Below are 16,197 nucleotides of genomic sequence, written 5' to 3' on the forward strand. Positions count from 1 at the left end.
GCAAACATACATTATAGTTCCGGGTCAACCGTTGATAAGGTTACTGATCCTGATAAAACAAAGCTTGTCCAAGTAGAAACGTCATTTGTTCTATCACAGAGCTGATGGCATAAACTGCTGCTCAACATGGACTCTGAAAGTACTTCAATACTATAGAAAATTAATCCTCTTATGGATTCACATTTATGCTGATATAAAGTTGTATGTGTAATTTTACATGAATTACATTTATAGCAACAATGAGTGGCAGCATCTTATCCGCCCTGTACGCATTTACACTCATGACAAAGAAGAAAGCAAGGGAATTATCTCCAATAACAATCCAAGATGAGAAAAGGACATTTTAAAAGGGATATATGACAACGTACTTTGCCATGGACAAGCAAACATGTTAAAAATAAAATGCCTTTTCCACACAGTTCCAGCTGAGCTTTAACCTTCGTAGAAGTCAACACTCTACATTAGTTCTTACACCACAGACTTCTTGCAGATCTCCATAGCCATGGGGATCCTAACACTGATTCCAGGCACTGTGCTGCTCAAGGTTTTAATGTGTAGGTAAGTAAAGCTCTTAACCAATCGAATAGTTGGTAAAATTTATGCCTATTATTTCAGTAGGCATTTCAGATTCGAAAAAATACATTTAAGACAGTGGGCCCTACAGCATGGTTCCTGTTCCCATAACAGCACGTTTCCTGCAGTTCTGCCCTCCTAATGCAAAGCAGAATCTCTTTCTGTGCTGCAAAGGTAGCTTTTTAGCATTACTGCTGTGCAGTCTTATTCATAACTTGCTGCAGCAGCCCCTGGAATTCAATGGAAAGTCCCCTGCTGGCCTGAATGGGATCAAGCTTTATTCTCCTCCCCATTTTTTTCCAATCCTCTGACTCAACTGAATTCTTTCAACTGCCATTCATGTAAAAAAAACGTATTTTCCAGCACTGATATGTTTTCACAGTATTTTAATTGTACTTTCACCTTGTATAGTGTGCATCAAAGTCTTCATGAAGAACCACTCCGAATAAAGGCTTTTATTGTTGTCATCTAAAAAAAATGCATTGGGAGCAGACAATGCCTGAGCTTTCCAATACACAGAGGTTGCTTTTTTGACCAAATCAAATCTCTTGGCTTGTTTGTTTCCTTATCTTTGTTACATCCAGATCAGTATTTTTAGCCGTGTAGTGCCTGCTTGTGCCGTATCTAGCTGCGTGCAGAGGCCCGTAATTACAGCTGTGAGTACACCGCAAGACAGAGAGCTTATTAGTTCAAAATGCATATAACCCTCCTGAAGAATGAATGCTCTTCTCACAGTGTTCCAACTACCTCTCTGAGAAAGTATACTTTAAAAGATATATGTGTATTATACAGATATGGAAAATATTGTCTGCACTAGATCTGGCATATTTTTGCTCTAGGAAAAGAAAAAGGAAGATAGTGTCAGCTTAAATCCCTGCTTCTTCAAACTTCGTTGCTCTTAAACACCATGCAGATTCTCTTCAGGAGACCTGAACCTATTTTTTTTTCTCCTTTGCAGCAAGTGTATCATTAATAAGAGCAAGTTAGAAGTGCTTTGCATTTCATCTTTCTGAGGATTCATCCACTGGTGCATATATAACTGACAGTTAAAATTAGACATATATTAAAATCAGTTACTGAAGAAGTCCTCTGTCTTCCACTGTGCCCAAAGCTTGTAATGGTCTGAAACCAGCTAGAATATACAGTAATTGTCATTCAGTGAGAGTCTATCCTAGAAAGTCATGCTTCAGTGGAGAAGACTGAGTTTCCATTTGAAATCAACAAATTAATCCAAGACAGGTATCTGAAAGGGCAAGTTTAATAGGAAGCAGCTACTGGGCTCTCAACCATGATAAAATGTTATTGCTGTTTCCCTGTAAATTGGCTGGGAACATATGATACTCTCTGCATAAGAGCTCCATTGCTGTTCAAGAGATATACTGCTCAAGCTATCAAAATGATGACAGTCTGCCAGTCCCCATAACAACTTGCCATTGGACGTGGCAAGAGCTTGTGCATGCGCGTGTGAATTTACAATTACCAAAATGTTCTTCTCCCTTATAAGCAGAAAAGAAGTTCATGTATTAACTGTACTTATAATAGAGCAAAAACAATTGCTTCCCTCAAATCAATGCTTCTTCAATAACATTGCTAATGAACTGAACAGCAGAAACTCAGCAACGGACACACATAACAAAAAAATGGTTGAAATAGGATCCCTTCAAGCCACTGATCAAACTCAAGTTTTGCTGAGCTTTGATAAAAGAATGTGCTGAAATTTTCATACATTCCTCCAAGAGTTTAGTCTGGAACAAACAGAAAAACTGAAATGGCATCTCACAAAAAAAGACATGTCCTGGTCTCATTTTAAGGTGTAACAACTGAAGTAGCTGAATTGTTGAGTTTCCCATCCCAAGGTGCTTTGGATAAATACCACATGAAGTTGCAAATATTCAAGCAGAAAAACTGGCTGCTCACGGCCTGGATGAGCATATGATCTGCTGGATCAAGCACTGGCTGGATGGACGGTCCCAAAGAGTGGTGGTCAATGGAGTTAAATCCAGCTGGCGGCTGGTCACAACTGGTGTCCCTCAGGGCTCAGTGTTGGGACCATTTCTGTTTAACATCTTTATTGATGATCTTGATAAGGACATAGAGTCTATTATCAGTAAGTTCGCAGATGACACCAAGTTAAGCAGGAGTGTTGATCTGCATGAGGATAGGGAGGCTCTACAGAGAGACCTGGATAGATTGGATCAATGGGCCAATGCTAACGGTATGAGCTTCAACAAGGCCAAGTGCTGGGTCCTGCACTTGGGCCACAACAACCCCATGCATCGCTACAGGTTTGGGGAAGTGTGGCTGGAGAGCTGCCTGGCAGAAAAGGACCTGGGGGTTCTAACTGACAAGTGGCTGAACATGAGCCAGCAGTGTGCCCAGGTGGCCAAGAAAGCCAATGCCATCCTGGCTTGTATTAGAAATAGCAGAAGGAGGGAGGTGATTGTCCCCCTGTACTCAACACTGGTGAGGCCACACCTTGAGTATTGTGTCCAGTTCTGGGCACTTCAATATGAGAGAGAGATTGAGGTGCTGGAGCGAGTGCAGAGGAGGGCAACGAAGCTGGTGAAGGGCCTGGAGAATAAATCTTATGAGGAGCGACTGAAGAAGCTGGGACTGTTTAGTTTGAGGAAGAGGAGGCTGAGGGGAGACCTCATCACTCTCTACAACTACTTGAAAGGACATTGTAGAGAGGCTGGTGCTGGTCTCTTCTCACAGGTAATTAGTGATAGAACAAGAGGGAATGGCTTCAAGCTGCAGCAGGGTAGGTTTAGAGTGGACATTAGGAAAAAATTCTTCACAGAAAGAGTGGTCAGACACTGGAATAGGCTGCCCAGGGAGGTGGTGGAGTCACCATCCCTGAACGTGTTTAAGAGTAGTTTAGATGTGGTGTTAGGGGATATGGTGTAGGGGAGAACTTTGTAGAGTGGAGTTGATGGTTGGACTCGATGATCCCAAGGGTCTTTTCCAACCTAAATGATTCTATGATTCTATGATTAGGACTCTTGTAACATAGCTAAAAATGACTTTGCTATTGGTGTTTTCAACAAAGTAAATGCTTTCAAATATCATTAATAACCTCCACAAGACTTTACTCTAGCCCCATGCTGAAAACAGCAGAGCCACAGTGCTCTTGGAGGAATTCTTTTTCAGGGCACTCTTTCTAAAATTTGCAGTAGGGATGTGCCCAGGGCTAATCATCCCTCAGCCTGCGGCACATATTCCTCTCTACACTGCTGATTCCCCTTCCTGCTCATGTCTTCCATCTACAGCCCAGGAATGCTCACAGAAACCAGATCTAGAGGCTGAAACTACGTTTAGACTCAGCCTCAGAGGAAAAAAGTTCTTTTACCGTCTTTCCACTTTATATATCTAAAAAAGCAAGCAGGCACAAATCCATATACAGTAAAACTGCTTGTGAAAGAGCTGTATTTGCAGCTTTTGACCTATATCTGGGTGCTACCACACTCCCTCCTTGTAGAGACGACTTCCTCTACTGTTGGAAGCACAAAAGTGATTTTGCAGTGAGGTTATTGCCACAGAGCCCTTATTGCTCTCCTAATGCCTTACAGCCCAGGCATATTAAGAAACCTTGTCCTATCTTGTGTCACCACATAAGCCCTTCCCCAAGTCTGGGCAGGTGGTTTCTGAAGGGACCACAAACCACACAAGTTGCACTATCATGCTACAAAAAAAGAAAATGCAAATGAAAATGTGAATTCACATCCAGAATGTCTGCCACACCTCCTAACTTTCAGTAGCAACATTCCTAAAGCATCAGGAAATTAATGGAAAAACAAAACAAAGCAAGCATTTCAGTGGTCAGAATTCAGGATGGAATTTTTTTAAAAATTAGTTACGCAATCTAAACCAAATCACTTCCAGTGAAAATGGACATCTTCATTAGTAAATGAAGATGATTAGTAAATGAAGATGATGTTAGAGTAAAGTAGAAAAGTAAGTGTAATACCAATGCAGAAATTACATAGCAATATTGCCAGTTTTTCTGGGAGTTTATTGTGGAATTTTTGCTCAGTAATGTCAGTTTTCCTTCCTCCTCACCACGCGCTATTTGCTACTTATGTTGAAGTCTGGAAAAATTATATAATTTCAAATATAAAATAAATAAAACAATAGTGGATGTCATTTAAAAGTCTGAAATTAATAAAACCGTAACTCACTGCTTCAGAAAATGAAAATTTAGGCTGCATGGTTTATGAAAACATTAGAGAAGAAGTGGTTTATTAATAGAATTAATATCACACTGTTTTGAAGACTCAAGCTCAGAGCATATATTGGTTTCTGGAAGGTGATGTAATAGGACTTTCTAGTTAAATCTAGTTCAGTCAGCAATATTTTGAATAATTAATTATCCAAAGTCCCTAAAACTCAAGATTTAAATGATGTAGTAGAAATACACAATGTATGACATGAAGATATTTTATATTCTATCTAAAAGTTAAGAACATGTCTAAGCTCCACAATTCCCATTATGAATTTTTTAGATATCCAGTGTCCTTTACCATTATTAGGTCAGAGTCAGATTTTCTTCACCAGATATGCATTAATCTAATAAATCAAGTTCAGCTTCCTACACTCTCCAGACTAGGCAGCCACACTAGCCTTTGAGTCTTAGTCTTAAAAAAAAAAATCCAATAAATTTATTGATATAGGAAAACTTCTAATAATAAGAATTACAACTGTTAACTTGCACATTAGAAATCTGTACCCACCAAAAGTGGAAAGCTCTTATTCTAGTTATAAGCAGAAGTAATCTTCTCCAGGATTTAAAACACAGCACATTAAAATCAATGCAAGGGTTCTGAAATACTTCATAAGGCTTTAAATTACAGCCTCTGTCTTAAACCTCATGCAGTTTTGGACTAATTGAGATTCTGCTCTTCATATAATTCAGGTTACAATCAGCAGGATTCTTCTACAACAAGCAGAGTTCCTTTTTGATTACCGTCATTGTAGGGTAGGAAGGTTTGTGTATTGCCACCTTCACACTGGATTTTTGCTTATAAATGCTGAATACAAATTTGGCCAAAATTTGAACTGGAAATGGATAAAATGAAAAATGAAAATTCTAAACACCTTCAAGCTACAGCGGCTGCAGACCTCAATTCATTCTGCACAGGGCTTACATGCCTGGAATATCTGTCTTCCGAACCTCTTGATTTTATTTTATTGTCAATTTTAACTCTAATCATTCTTACAAATGTAGATAAAAACATAATGAAAAATCAGTTGCATATGTTTTATTAAGCAAACCATGACTCAAAATAGAACCTGATGAAAGCTTTACACTACAGTGGATTACAATAGTTGTTTACAATACTACTGTTTTTATTATGGCTTGATGCAGACATGCTTCAGTATCTTACAGACTCTCAATTTTAAAATGTAAATGGTACAGGATATTGATAAACCAATTAGCACTGATGCAAAGCAAATTCCTCTTTTATCTCAATTACAACATGACAACTTAATAGGTCAAGATAGTCTAACATCTGAGACAAGGGCAATTCAATAAAACAACTGCATCTTGATATGGTAATTAAGAGGAAATGTGAATCCATTACATTGCCTCGTGTTTGTGCGCACATGTAGGCATTCTTTTTTATTTATTTAAATATTTGATGCCCTCTTGCTGTTTTTATATTGTATCAAATCCACATGAGCACATGGTCTAAAGCCCAGCTGATAAGCATCTACAATATTTGTAGTTTTAGCAGGCCAATTTTCAGGATGCAACTATGCAGATAAATAATCCATGAATTTTGTTTGAATATACTACCACTTATAAGTCAGGTGCATCACCTGATAGAAAAGAAATAGTACCCTTAGCATTGACAAGAGTGTAGTGGAGCATACTGCAGCTTTTTGACAAAGTAGGAGTTTTGGCAATCAGGACAAACTGCAGTAGTAAAGTCAAACAGGAAGGCAGATTTCTTTTTTATGCTTTGATCTTAATTTGATATACATACTGTACTAGAAGTTTTACTTCACAATATATTTTGGAACAATTTAACTAAGTAAACAAAGCCAAAAAGAGCCATACAGGAGTATAATACTCTGAATACACTGTATATTAGCTTAGAATACAAACAGTTACCTCTATATAACCTCTGCATGTTTATAATGCAAGACAAACGTTATTGTACATCGTACTACACCAGAACAAATAAACTCTTAACTTCAGATGCAGAATGCAACAACCTGTAGAGCCAATACAAGAGAATATTCCTGTTCTGAAGAGTCTTATTTTAGTTTAATAATCCCTTTAGCATTTATAAGAGAATTTCTGGCTTTATCTATGGTTTATCTATGCTATCTAACCATTGTCCCAGCAAAAGTCAACCGTAAACCACGAAAACTGTTAACACACAAAAAATGCTTTAATCCAATACAAAAATCAAACAAACCTGATTCCAAGATTCATCGCCTCAGCAGTTCCAATCATACTGATGGCCAAGAGCATGTTGTTGCAGATCTTTGCAGCCTGAAAGTAAGTTAAATCGTCAATTAGTTTCTGCATTTTCATAGAGCTATCATGTATGAATCTTCTTTAACCAGCTCCCAGACAGTATGATCAAATATGTTCTGACAGCTCTCTTCTAAAGGTAGCACCAGTAAGCACAGATCTACAACAGTATAAAGTCAATGAGAACTGTCCTATGGTTCCTTCAGAGATTAGGAAATACTTTTGTTCTTAGTACAGTAGCTCAGTTAGTATATATGGCATATAGGGGCTCTTTGTCCTTCAGAACATAAATTTAGAAGAACAATTAAAAACCTGTGTTCTCTAAGAAGTATAATCTCAACAAGCCAATATGGAGAAGCACCAAGTCAGATGTTGTGGTGTCTCCAGCTATACAATGTGCTGGAGAAGAATGCCATGAGATTATTTTCTAAACATATTGTTGAAGACGAGTAAACAAGCAAACAAGTACGAAGGTACACAATCATGCACTTAGTTCTGGAATAAAAGAGTAGGTATCATTAAAGAAAAACAAAGCAACAAAAATAAAAGACTGAGATAACTAGTAACCCCTCAGGAGGCATTACCTGTCCGGTTCCAACCTCTCCACAGTAGACCACATTAGAACCCATGCATGTCAGCAACTCTTTTGCAGCATCAAATTCTTGTTCCACTCCACCAACCATAAAAGTAAGGTTTCCAGCTCGAGCAGCTCCAACACCTGAATCAAGTCAACGTTGTATTCAGTATCACTATCTTAAAAAAAACCTTAAATACTTTATCTTATCAGTAAGGGTCTGATGATGTAAAATTTATGTGCTTAATACTTCACTTATGATGAACCTCTCTAAGTCTATGTAAAGTAAGTCTGTAGTCCCAGTACTTACCAGATCAGAGATCTTTATTCTCAAACATTTGATGAAGATAAAGCCACCTTATCTTTCAGGCATACTGGTGGCTAAACAATTCGCAAGACTTACAGAAAACCAGCAACGTCACTCTTTATAGTTCCATATGAAGAAACAATCAACCCTTCCTGCAACTTCGCACCCCACAAAATTCACTGTATCTGAATTACTAAATAAAATTTGTTTTATCAAACTACTCATTGCATATGACTATTGACAAACTATTGCTCAAAGTTAACTCTGCTTTTATCAGCTTTTCCAAATCTAGGCTAATTTTTATCAATGCTTCCTGATTTTCATGTAATCGAACATCTAAAAGACACAGGCATATAAAATCAAACCTTCTGAATCTCCACAGTTTATTATGTTTCTAGTCTGAAGCAAAATTCTACTTAATTTGAGAAACGCTGGGTTAGTTTCCTACACATAAATGTAACAAATATACAATTATGTAAAGAACTACGTAAAAAGAAATATAAAAATGATTCACACACATACACAAACACACTATTCCCAGTTTTATTCCCGTAAGTCTGTCCTGTCTTTAACACAGGTCAGTAAGCACACACCATAGTTCTTTGATTATACAGTTTCTAAACACAAATCCAGCAATTTTTTCATGTGATATTTATCACCTCCATGAAATATTCTATTCTAAAAGAAGCCCAATTCTAATATGAATTACTCATCCATCCTTAATCTCCTCATCCTCAGCATTTAATACGTAGAACTGCTAAGAAAATTTGGCCCAAACTGATGAATATATGAGCATCCTCACTATTTTTCACTTACACAAGAAGCACAGCCAATATACATTTTCTGTGTTATGCATCAAACTTTGGCCTGTTAGGATGTACATCTGCAGATAACAATCTACTTTGAAATTAAACGTGCTCAACTAGGTACAGCGTTCTCACAAACAGAATATCCAAGTGAAACAGTTTATTCTTCTTCCACATGGTAGACCATTTTGTTTCTACAGTAAGTCAGGTTGCTCTCCAGCTATGATTCACAGTTCTTTGTCACCAATTAGCTACCATAATAAACATTAATAAATGTTTTTATTGAAATAGTTTCCAGAGGGTAACTGGAACTGCCTTCACTGAGCTAGATGTTGTATAGCGACAAATGAAAATGCACTCTTAAAAAGCTTATCAGTTGAAGATAGAGCTTCTATTTAAAAAAAAAACCCAAACAAACAACAACAATCAAATAAAACCCCCAATCTAACCTCAAATAGCAAAAATGTTATTCTGTTAGAAGTATATCCCATTTAAACGGGACATTTCTGCTTTCCTTGTTCCCCATTAATAAATGAAATTATGCAATAAAGAACAATAGAAAGAGAAAACAAATAAGGCCATAATGAACCCATCATGGCAACCAAGTTTGTGCACAAAAAGTTCTGCTAAAGTGGGCAACCATAGCAGGCTAATCAGAGCTTTTCTCAACTTAAAGCCTTAAGTCCATGTAACTGCTGTGTCACAGGTAAAGAATGAAGTGGTCAGTATAGGACTTCCTTTCCGACATCAAGGACAGCTACACTGCAGCTCCCCATGCTGAAGAATTTGAAGAATTTTTGTTTGCTTTCTCATAAAAATTTCAATCGATGCACTGTCTCTGTGTGACTGTCTATAAAGGCCACTTTCTGTATCTGTCAAGTTTTTACTTCCCCCATCCTGCCTTCGAACACGCACCATCTTTTGAAGTCACTGGGGAATTTCAGACACATTTGACAGATCAAGGTCTCAAAAATTAAATACCTACCAATTATATGAAAATAGGCAACAGAGGAAAGGGGCTCCCACTGATGAAGTGGTTGATCAACCTATATTACAACCTAGAATCACAGACTCACAGGATTGTTGGGGTTGGAGGGACCTCTAAAGAACATGTAGTTCAACCCCCCTGCTTGAGCAGTGTCAGCTGGAGCAGCTTGCCCAGGACTGTGACCAGTCGGCTTTTGAATATCTCCAAGGATGGAGACTCCACAGCCAACATCTTCCGGTATTTGACTGCCTTCACAGTAAAAAAGTGCTATCTTGTGTTTCAGATGGAATTTAATGTGTTTTAATTTGTACCAATTGCCTCCTGTCCTGTCACTGGGCATTACTGGGAAGAGTCTGGCTCCCTCTTCTTCATTCTCTTTCATTACTTTTTCATACACATTGATAAGATCTTCCCTAGGCCTTCTCTTTGTGCTGAACAGTCTCAGGTCTTGGTCTATCTTCATGGAAGACGCTCCAGACCTCTCATCATCTTTGTGGCCCTTAGCTGGACTCACGCATATCTTTCTTGCACTGGTGAGCCCATAACTGGAGCGTTCATAAGAACTCAGTCAGTCTATTTATACAACACTGCAGCTCCTAGAACAACACTGTTAAGGTACTGAAATGCCTGCAGTGGTAAAGATCTTCCTGCTCAGGTTGAGAGACACCATATTTGCAGCCAATCCTTAATCTCACTTGAATGACACATCCCCAAGCAACTCACAGGAACTGGGCTAAGAGTAAAGCCTAGATTTAGAGAGCTAACAGAGCTAACACAAACTGGTCATTGTCATCTTGTTGGCTACCAGTTTACTATGTACACGACCGCAAAGATTGCTACATTAATAAACACAATGATTTTCATTCCATTCCTCTAGCTATTTTTATTCAAACCACATAATGGCCTTTACCACTAATCCTGTGATCTGACCTGCAGCAAATTAAGTAGACAATTTAAGTCAAAGCTTACAAACAAAATCCAGTACTATCCATCATAGGTCAATAGCCTTGTATCTAGATTACAGACTGCTAAATAGCTTCAGAGAGTCATTTATTAGAGCAAAATTAATGCTGACAATAGTTTTCAGCTGGTTAATCTTCTGACAGCTGCACTCTCTCACTTGTTCAAACACTTACATTTCAAGTAGAAAAAATAAATTAGTTAAGTAGAAAAAAAGAGCAATTTCTTGTATAAAGCAGAAGGCTTGGAAAATTCTCTTTTTAAAAACAAAAACCTGTTTACTTCATGGTAAATTTTACCATCTAGGGTCCTTGCCAACTATCAGCTATTTTATCAGAATTAAACAAGCAACGCAGCAAATCTATAACACTAGCAATTTAAAAAAAAAATAAATTGGCAGGGAGCCTAGGAGTAAAAGAACTGTAACTTCAGATAAAAATAGAAAAAAAAATCATTAGCCAAGAATGCACAGCTTTATTTCACAATCACAGATGCCATACCAACAACACACGCCAGTAAAGTATTATCAGCTTCTAACAATACAAAAGAGAGAAAGGGAGAAAGCAGAGCAGCTAATATAATTTTAAAAAGCTAATGATTATTTTTCATCTTCTGAATTTTTTAAAGATCTCTTACCACCAGTGCTTTATGTACCACTGCTGATTAGGGTCAAAAGTCCTTCAGAATCTATTTGTTCTTTCTAAAATCCAAAAAGCCTCTTCTCATCCTCAGGGAATGGTTTTCTGAGAAACTGTGTTTGTGATTAGCATGTGTAAGATTTCCTCCTCTGCAAAGCAAGAATGCTGGAGCCCATGGCTGCAGTCCTACACTCGGCATCTCTAGGATGATCTGCCCACACCTGTGTGCAGAATCCTTCAAGGAGGTCACAACAGCAGATCCCACAGAGTAGCAGCTCAACACCAAGTCAGTAGGTCATAACACCATCAGAGTTTTTCCCAGAGATATAAACTGACAGGAACAGGTCTGCAGATAAATGTGCTAAGAGATCTAGCTAGTGAGGGAGCATGCAAAAAAAATAATCTGGGAAAAAGCATGGTGAGAAGTTATAGAGTAGCACTGCAGTACGGCATACCCACTTGGAGATGGGTTTCCCACTCAGGTACTAGAAAGTTTTGGACCAAGATCTGAAAAATTATTTTCTTTTACCAGAAGAGGTACATAAAGAACTGCGCTTCAAAGCATCCTCTTGCATCTGGCTAAGTTACTTGTGGGGCAAGGATTAGTTGAACCCACATGCTTCTCACTTTGTTTGCCAATGGATTGCTCAGTGAACCTGATGCAGAGCAACCAAATTTCAAAATTCTAGATGAAAATGTGAATGGAGGATTAGGAGGCCTCATATGACAACAGCAACTGGTCGCAGCAATCCTGGGAAAGTTTGGAGATGAGGTCAAGTTCTAACCTCCAGGCCAGGCAACCTAGTTCAGTAGCCACCTTGCCCTTCCATATTCACTATTCATTCCTTATTACAACACCATCTTACAAATTGGAAAAAGTCTTGTAATTTTCCACTGCTGTTTCCAGTTAAAAAAAAAAAGAAAAAAGTCTTACCTCTATAGCTACATCAATAAAAGCAGTGTGGTTTATTTATTTTTGTTGTTTTAGTTTGTTTATTAAGAATACTATTTGCCAGAAAAGAGATGTTCATGTGAAGATGTTACATGAGAGTATCTGCTTTTGGTTTCAGTTTTATTACTTTGCCATAAGAAGTGCAGAGTGCAGATAAGTTAAAAAGAAGTGATATTATAAGGCTATGTCTTACAGTACCATCACAGCGGTGATGCTGAAAACAGTTATGTTGCTGAAAACAGAGCACCCAAGCATATCCCTGTGTCAAAATATTTAAAGCACTTGTTGGGTTGCACCTGCAGATAAAAAAAAATCGTTGCTGACAAAGCTGAGAAGAAAAACTGCAACATTGTGAATATAAGCTTCTTCAGAGACTCCAAAGGACAAGCTGGAGATGAGGGCTACATCATCAAGAAGCTTAGGCAAAACCCCATCTATTTTGTCATTTTTCTATTCAACATGCCGTCTATTGTGCAATTTTAACAAATAATTTTGTGTTCTAAACTGGATAAAAAATAAACAAGAAAAACAGTGCTAGAGTTTTAATCCTCCCCCGTTTCACAATGTTGCACCCTCAAGCCTAAGAGTTGAGGCTTTGCCTGTTAGGCTTTGGGAAGTGCAAGGGCACACTGGTCCTTTATTCCGATGTTTTTGCAAAAATGCAGCTTAAGCGACTGTAGTTACCTCAAACAAGCAGTTTCTTGTCATGTTTGCTCTGTTTCAGATAGGTTGAACTCGAGAGCCTGCATCTGTGTATCTTGTGCGTGTGTGTGCGCATTTTTAAGGACTAAGCAGTTCTTTTAAAGTACCTGCCAGCTCACATGAAATACTTTGTCTTTTGCAACTCACAAAAAGTTAAATCAAGATACACAAGGAAAGATTAACTGAAAAGGTTACTATTGTTTTGCCGCATATATAAATCCAAATCCAATTAAAAGGCATGTATGGGCAAAATCAGCTACAAATCCCTACTGAAAATAAAAGCAGGATATTTAAAATTATACTACAAATTTAAAATAACCACAAGGAGATGAGTTATTTTCTTAAATTTAAATAGGGTATCATTTTTTTCTACTTCCTTCACAGACAACTCTGCCATCCTCAATCTATTTCCAGGGAAGAAGTAAACGGAACAGTCTCAGAAAAAGACCCCCACAACACCCCACCACTCAAAGGGCTTGTGTTTCTCCCTATTACAAAAATCAGCATCAAAGGGAGACCTATGAAGCTATTCTGCTGCCTATAACTAAAACCCAGTAAATCACTTAATTTGCTCAAAAGAACTTAAATGTTTTAACCAGTCTGCCATCAGCGGAGATAAAGAAGAGGGCCGATGGGACCGGCCTGCAATGTGAGCCGTCTTTAAAATGCAATTGTTCTAATCATTTTCTACAGATGCAGCCTCACAAGGGGCTGCTGTCACAGGGACCATTTACGACTTGTTATGGTGTCTCTATTGTTTACCAGCGACATTCGCTAAAAAGGCGACAGCTGGGACAGAAAGCTGCTCCTCAACGAACAATATAATCCCGTGAAAGTAATCAACAAATTTAAGGGTGTTAATTAACTTTACACTTTATCATGTTCAATTAGTTGTCCTTTCTCGAAAAGATTGCCGTGCACAATCGGTTTAGAGCGTGCCATGTTTGATTTGTAAGTGATCACTGTTTCTGTTTCAAAGTCCATGTCAGATGTTCTCTGGGGTTTTGGTGACACAGATGAATGGCTCCGCACATGTTAGGGGGTGATCTGGTTTAACATAAACCAGCATAACATAACCCCTTGTTAACGTATCGCTGGCCTTTCCAGAGCAAGAACAGAAACGCCCGCGGACGCGCACATACATGCACAAAACCCCCACGGCAGCACCGCAGACGACGAGTCAAAGTTTCATTTTTGTTGAAACGCAAAGACACCAATAAATGGGCAATTTTTCATCATTATATCTCAAAGCAAGACTTGTCTTTTAGGGGCACGCTTGGGATCATTTCTTCCCAGCAAGATCCCTGGTTCTGCCGCATTACGCACTATGCACAAGCGCCTTCGTACATTTTACATAATACACGCTGCCTTTCCTAATGGCAGCTGAGCAAGCGCTGGGCAGATGCCCTAAGTTCTTGTGTGTATCAAATTCTGTGGTGGCTTTTGAATGCCTGTACTGCATTTATAATGGCAGGGATTCTAGAAGAAAATTGAATTAAACTATCATTAAAATTTGCCATTTTCCCTTTAACACACGCATTTCCACTTGCTGACGGGACAAGGCAAAGCTCACAATGAAGCGACAATGTACTTGGAAGTGCACCCTAATGAAAGTCACTGCTGTTTCTCTCCTCTGACAAATAGAGCTTTGCATCACCATACCTCATAAACCAGTGATGTTTGAACAAAAATGGAAATGGACGTTCAGGTCAGTGTTCGAAGATATATACAATGAACACTCAATATTACTGCAGACAAAAGCACGCTTAAGGAAGTAGAAGTGTCTCTTTTACAGTATAATCTAACTACACAATTTGTTAAATTATGGTTGTGCAAAGAAAAAAGCCTAGTGGATTTTTATTCTGCAGCAACAGGCAAATTAAACACACATTATCATCATTATTTAAGCAGTTACATTGTACATAAAAACAAACTGCAAAAAAACCCACCCACAAAACAAAACAAAATAAAAATGCAAAGAAAGCCCAATGGAAAAGTTGTTAACTCTGAAAGCTAATAATGGACTAGGTTAAATATTTAAGAGGGAATTATAGACTATATCAGAAATAGCTGAAACCACAAAACAAAGCAGTAGAAAACATTAGTTTTCTGCTAGGAAGAAGATCTGCAGGGAGAAGGGAAGCGGTCGATAGATCCTTAAATTGGACGCAATAGCTGTTCTTCTATCCCAAGTTGGCAGCTGCTACATTTGCAGACCTGGTTCATTATTTACCCATAATGACCATCAAGCTCCAGTCAAAGTCAGATCACAACAACTGTCAGCAGCTCTTTTAATTAGCCTTGTTTGAATTCAGATAAATATCACAATGGCCCAGCTTCTGCTGAAAAAGCAACAGAAGACTGCAAGGAATAAACTGTGCTGACTTCCTAACAAACAGTATTGTGAAAAAGTCTGGAGACCAGAAGTTTATTTTTTTTAATTGAGGAGGGGATTGTGATGTGCACATTATTATTTTTCCCCCACGCAATATTAATATCACGACCTACAATTCCTGTTTATGGGCAAATTTGTGCATCTCAAATGCCAACTGAAAGCGTTACTCCACAATCTGAAAGGTAAACTTTAAGAGATGGTTTACAGGTACTAATTAAATCTCTAACCTCTGTGAAATCATACGTTTTGAAAAACTGAATCAGAATTAAGGAATGCACATATTAACAGGATTATCCTCTCTCCTAATTTATCTCCTTCTGTTTGTTTATCCTCAGGGAACATAATCTTCTGTTGCATCAAGCCACTCTCATTCTCCCTGTGTCAGCAGCAGAATAATAATTCCCTCCTCCTCCTCCTCCACCCCCGCCTCCCACAAGCACAGGCAAGAATGAATAAGAGTGGATCAGACTGTGTGCATCAGCATTAATGCTCCACGCAGCTATTTTTCCTAGCAGTAGCAGAGACTGAAAGAAAGATGCAAGAGAGGTGCGCAATATGCTACCTGTTCTGGGCAGCCCAGCATGAGAGGGAGTAATTAAACAGATTTTGCCTCCTAGAATAATACGAAGGCAGAAGATGCAGCCAGAGACTGCTTTAGTAGCCTTTTTTTAGCGCTTCCCTTGCTGTCATGGTTGGGTTCCTATTTTGCTAGGTGCTCTCTGAAGACAAAAGGGAGTACCAAAGTCTCCAGTCCCACATGGCAATCTGGGAAGTGTTGCTGTACGTGTAGGGATCCTCAGGGGCCTCAAGGAGAACAT

General features: G+C 38.5%; 1 protein-coding gene across 1 annotated transcript in view; it reads right to left on the reverse strand.

Moving 5' to 3' along the window:
• The window catches only part of HIBADH (3-hydroxyisobutyrate dehydrogenase), an 85,801-nt gene that overhangs the window by 7,155 nt on the left and 62,449 nt on the right, over positions 1-16,197 (reverse strand). Inside the window, exons 5-6 of the mRNA XM_074574916.1 lie at positions 7,642-7,775; positions 6,999-7,075 (exon numbers count right to left, since the gene is read on the reverse strand). Coding sequence (XP_074431017.1) covers positions 6,999-7,075; positions 7,642-7,775 — 211 coding nt within the window. The remainder of the gene's footprint in view (positions 1-6,998; positions 7,076-7,641; positions 7,776-16,197) is intronic.

This window comes from Larus michahellis, chromosome 2, assembly GCF_964199755.1.
Source record: "Larus michahellis chromosome 2, bLarMic1.1, whole genome shotgun sequence".
NCBI classification, from domain to species: Eukaryota; Metazoa; Chordata; class Aves; order Charadriiformes; family Laridae; genus Larus; species Larus michahellis.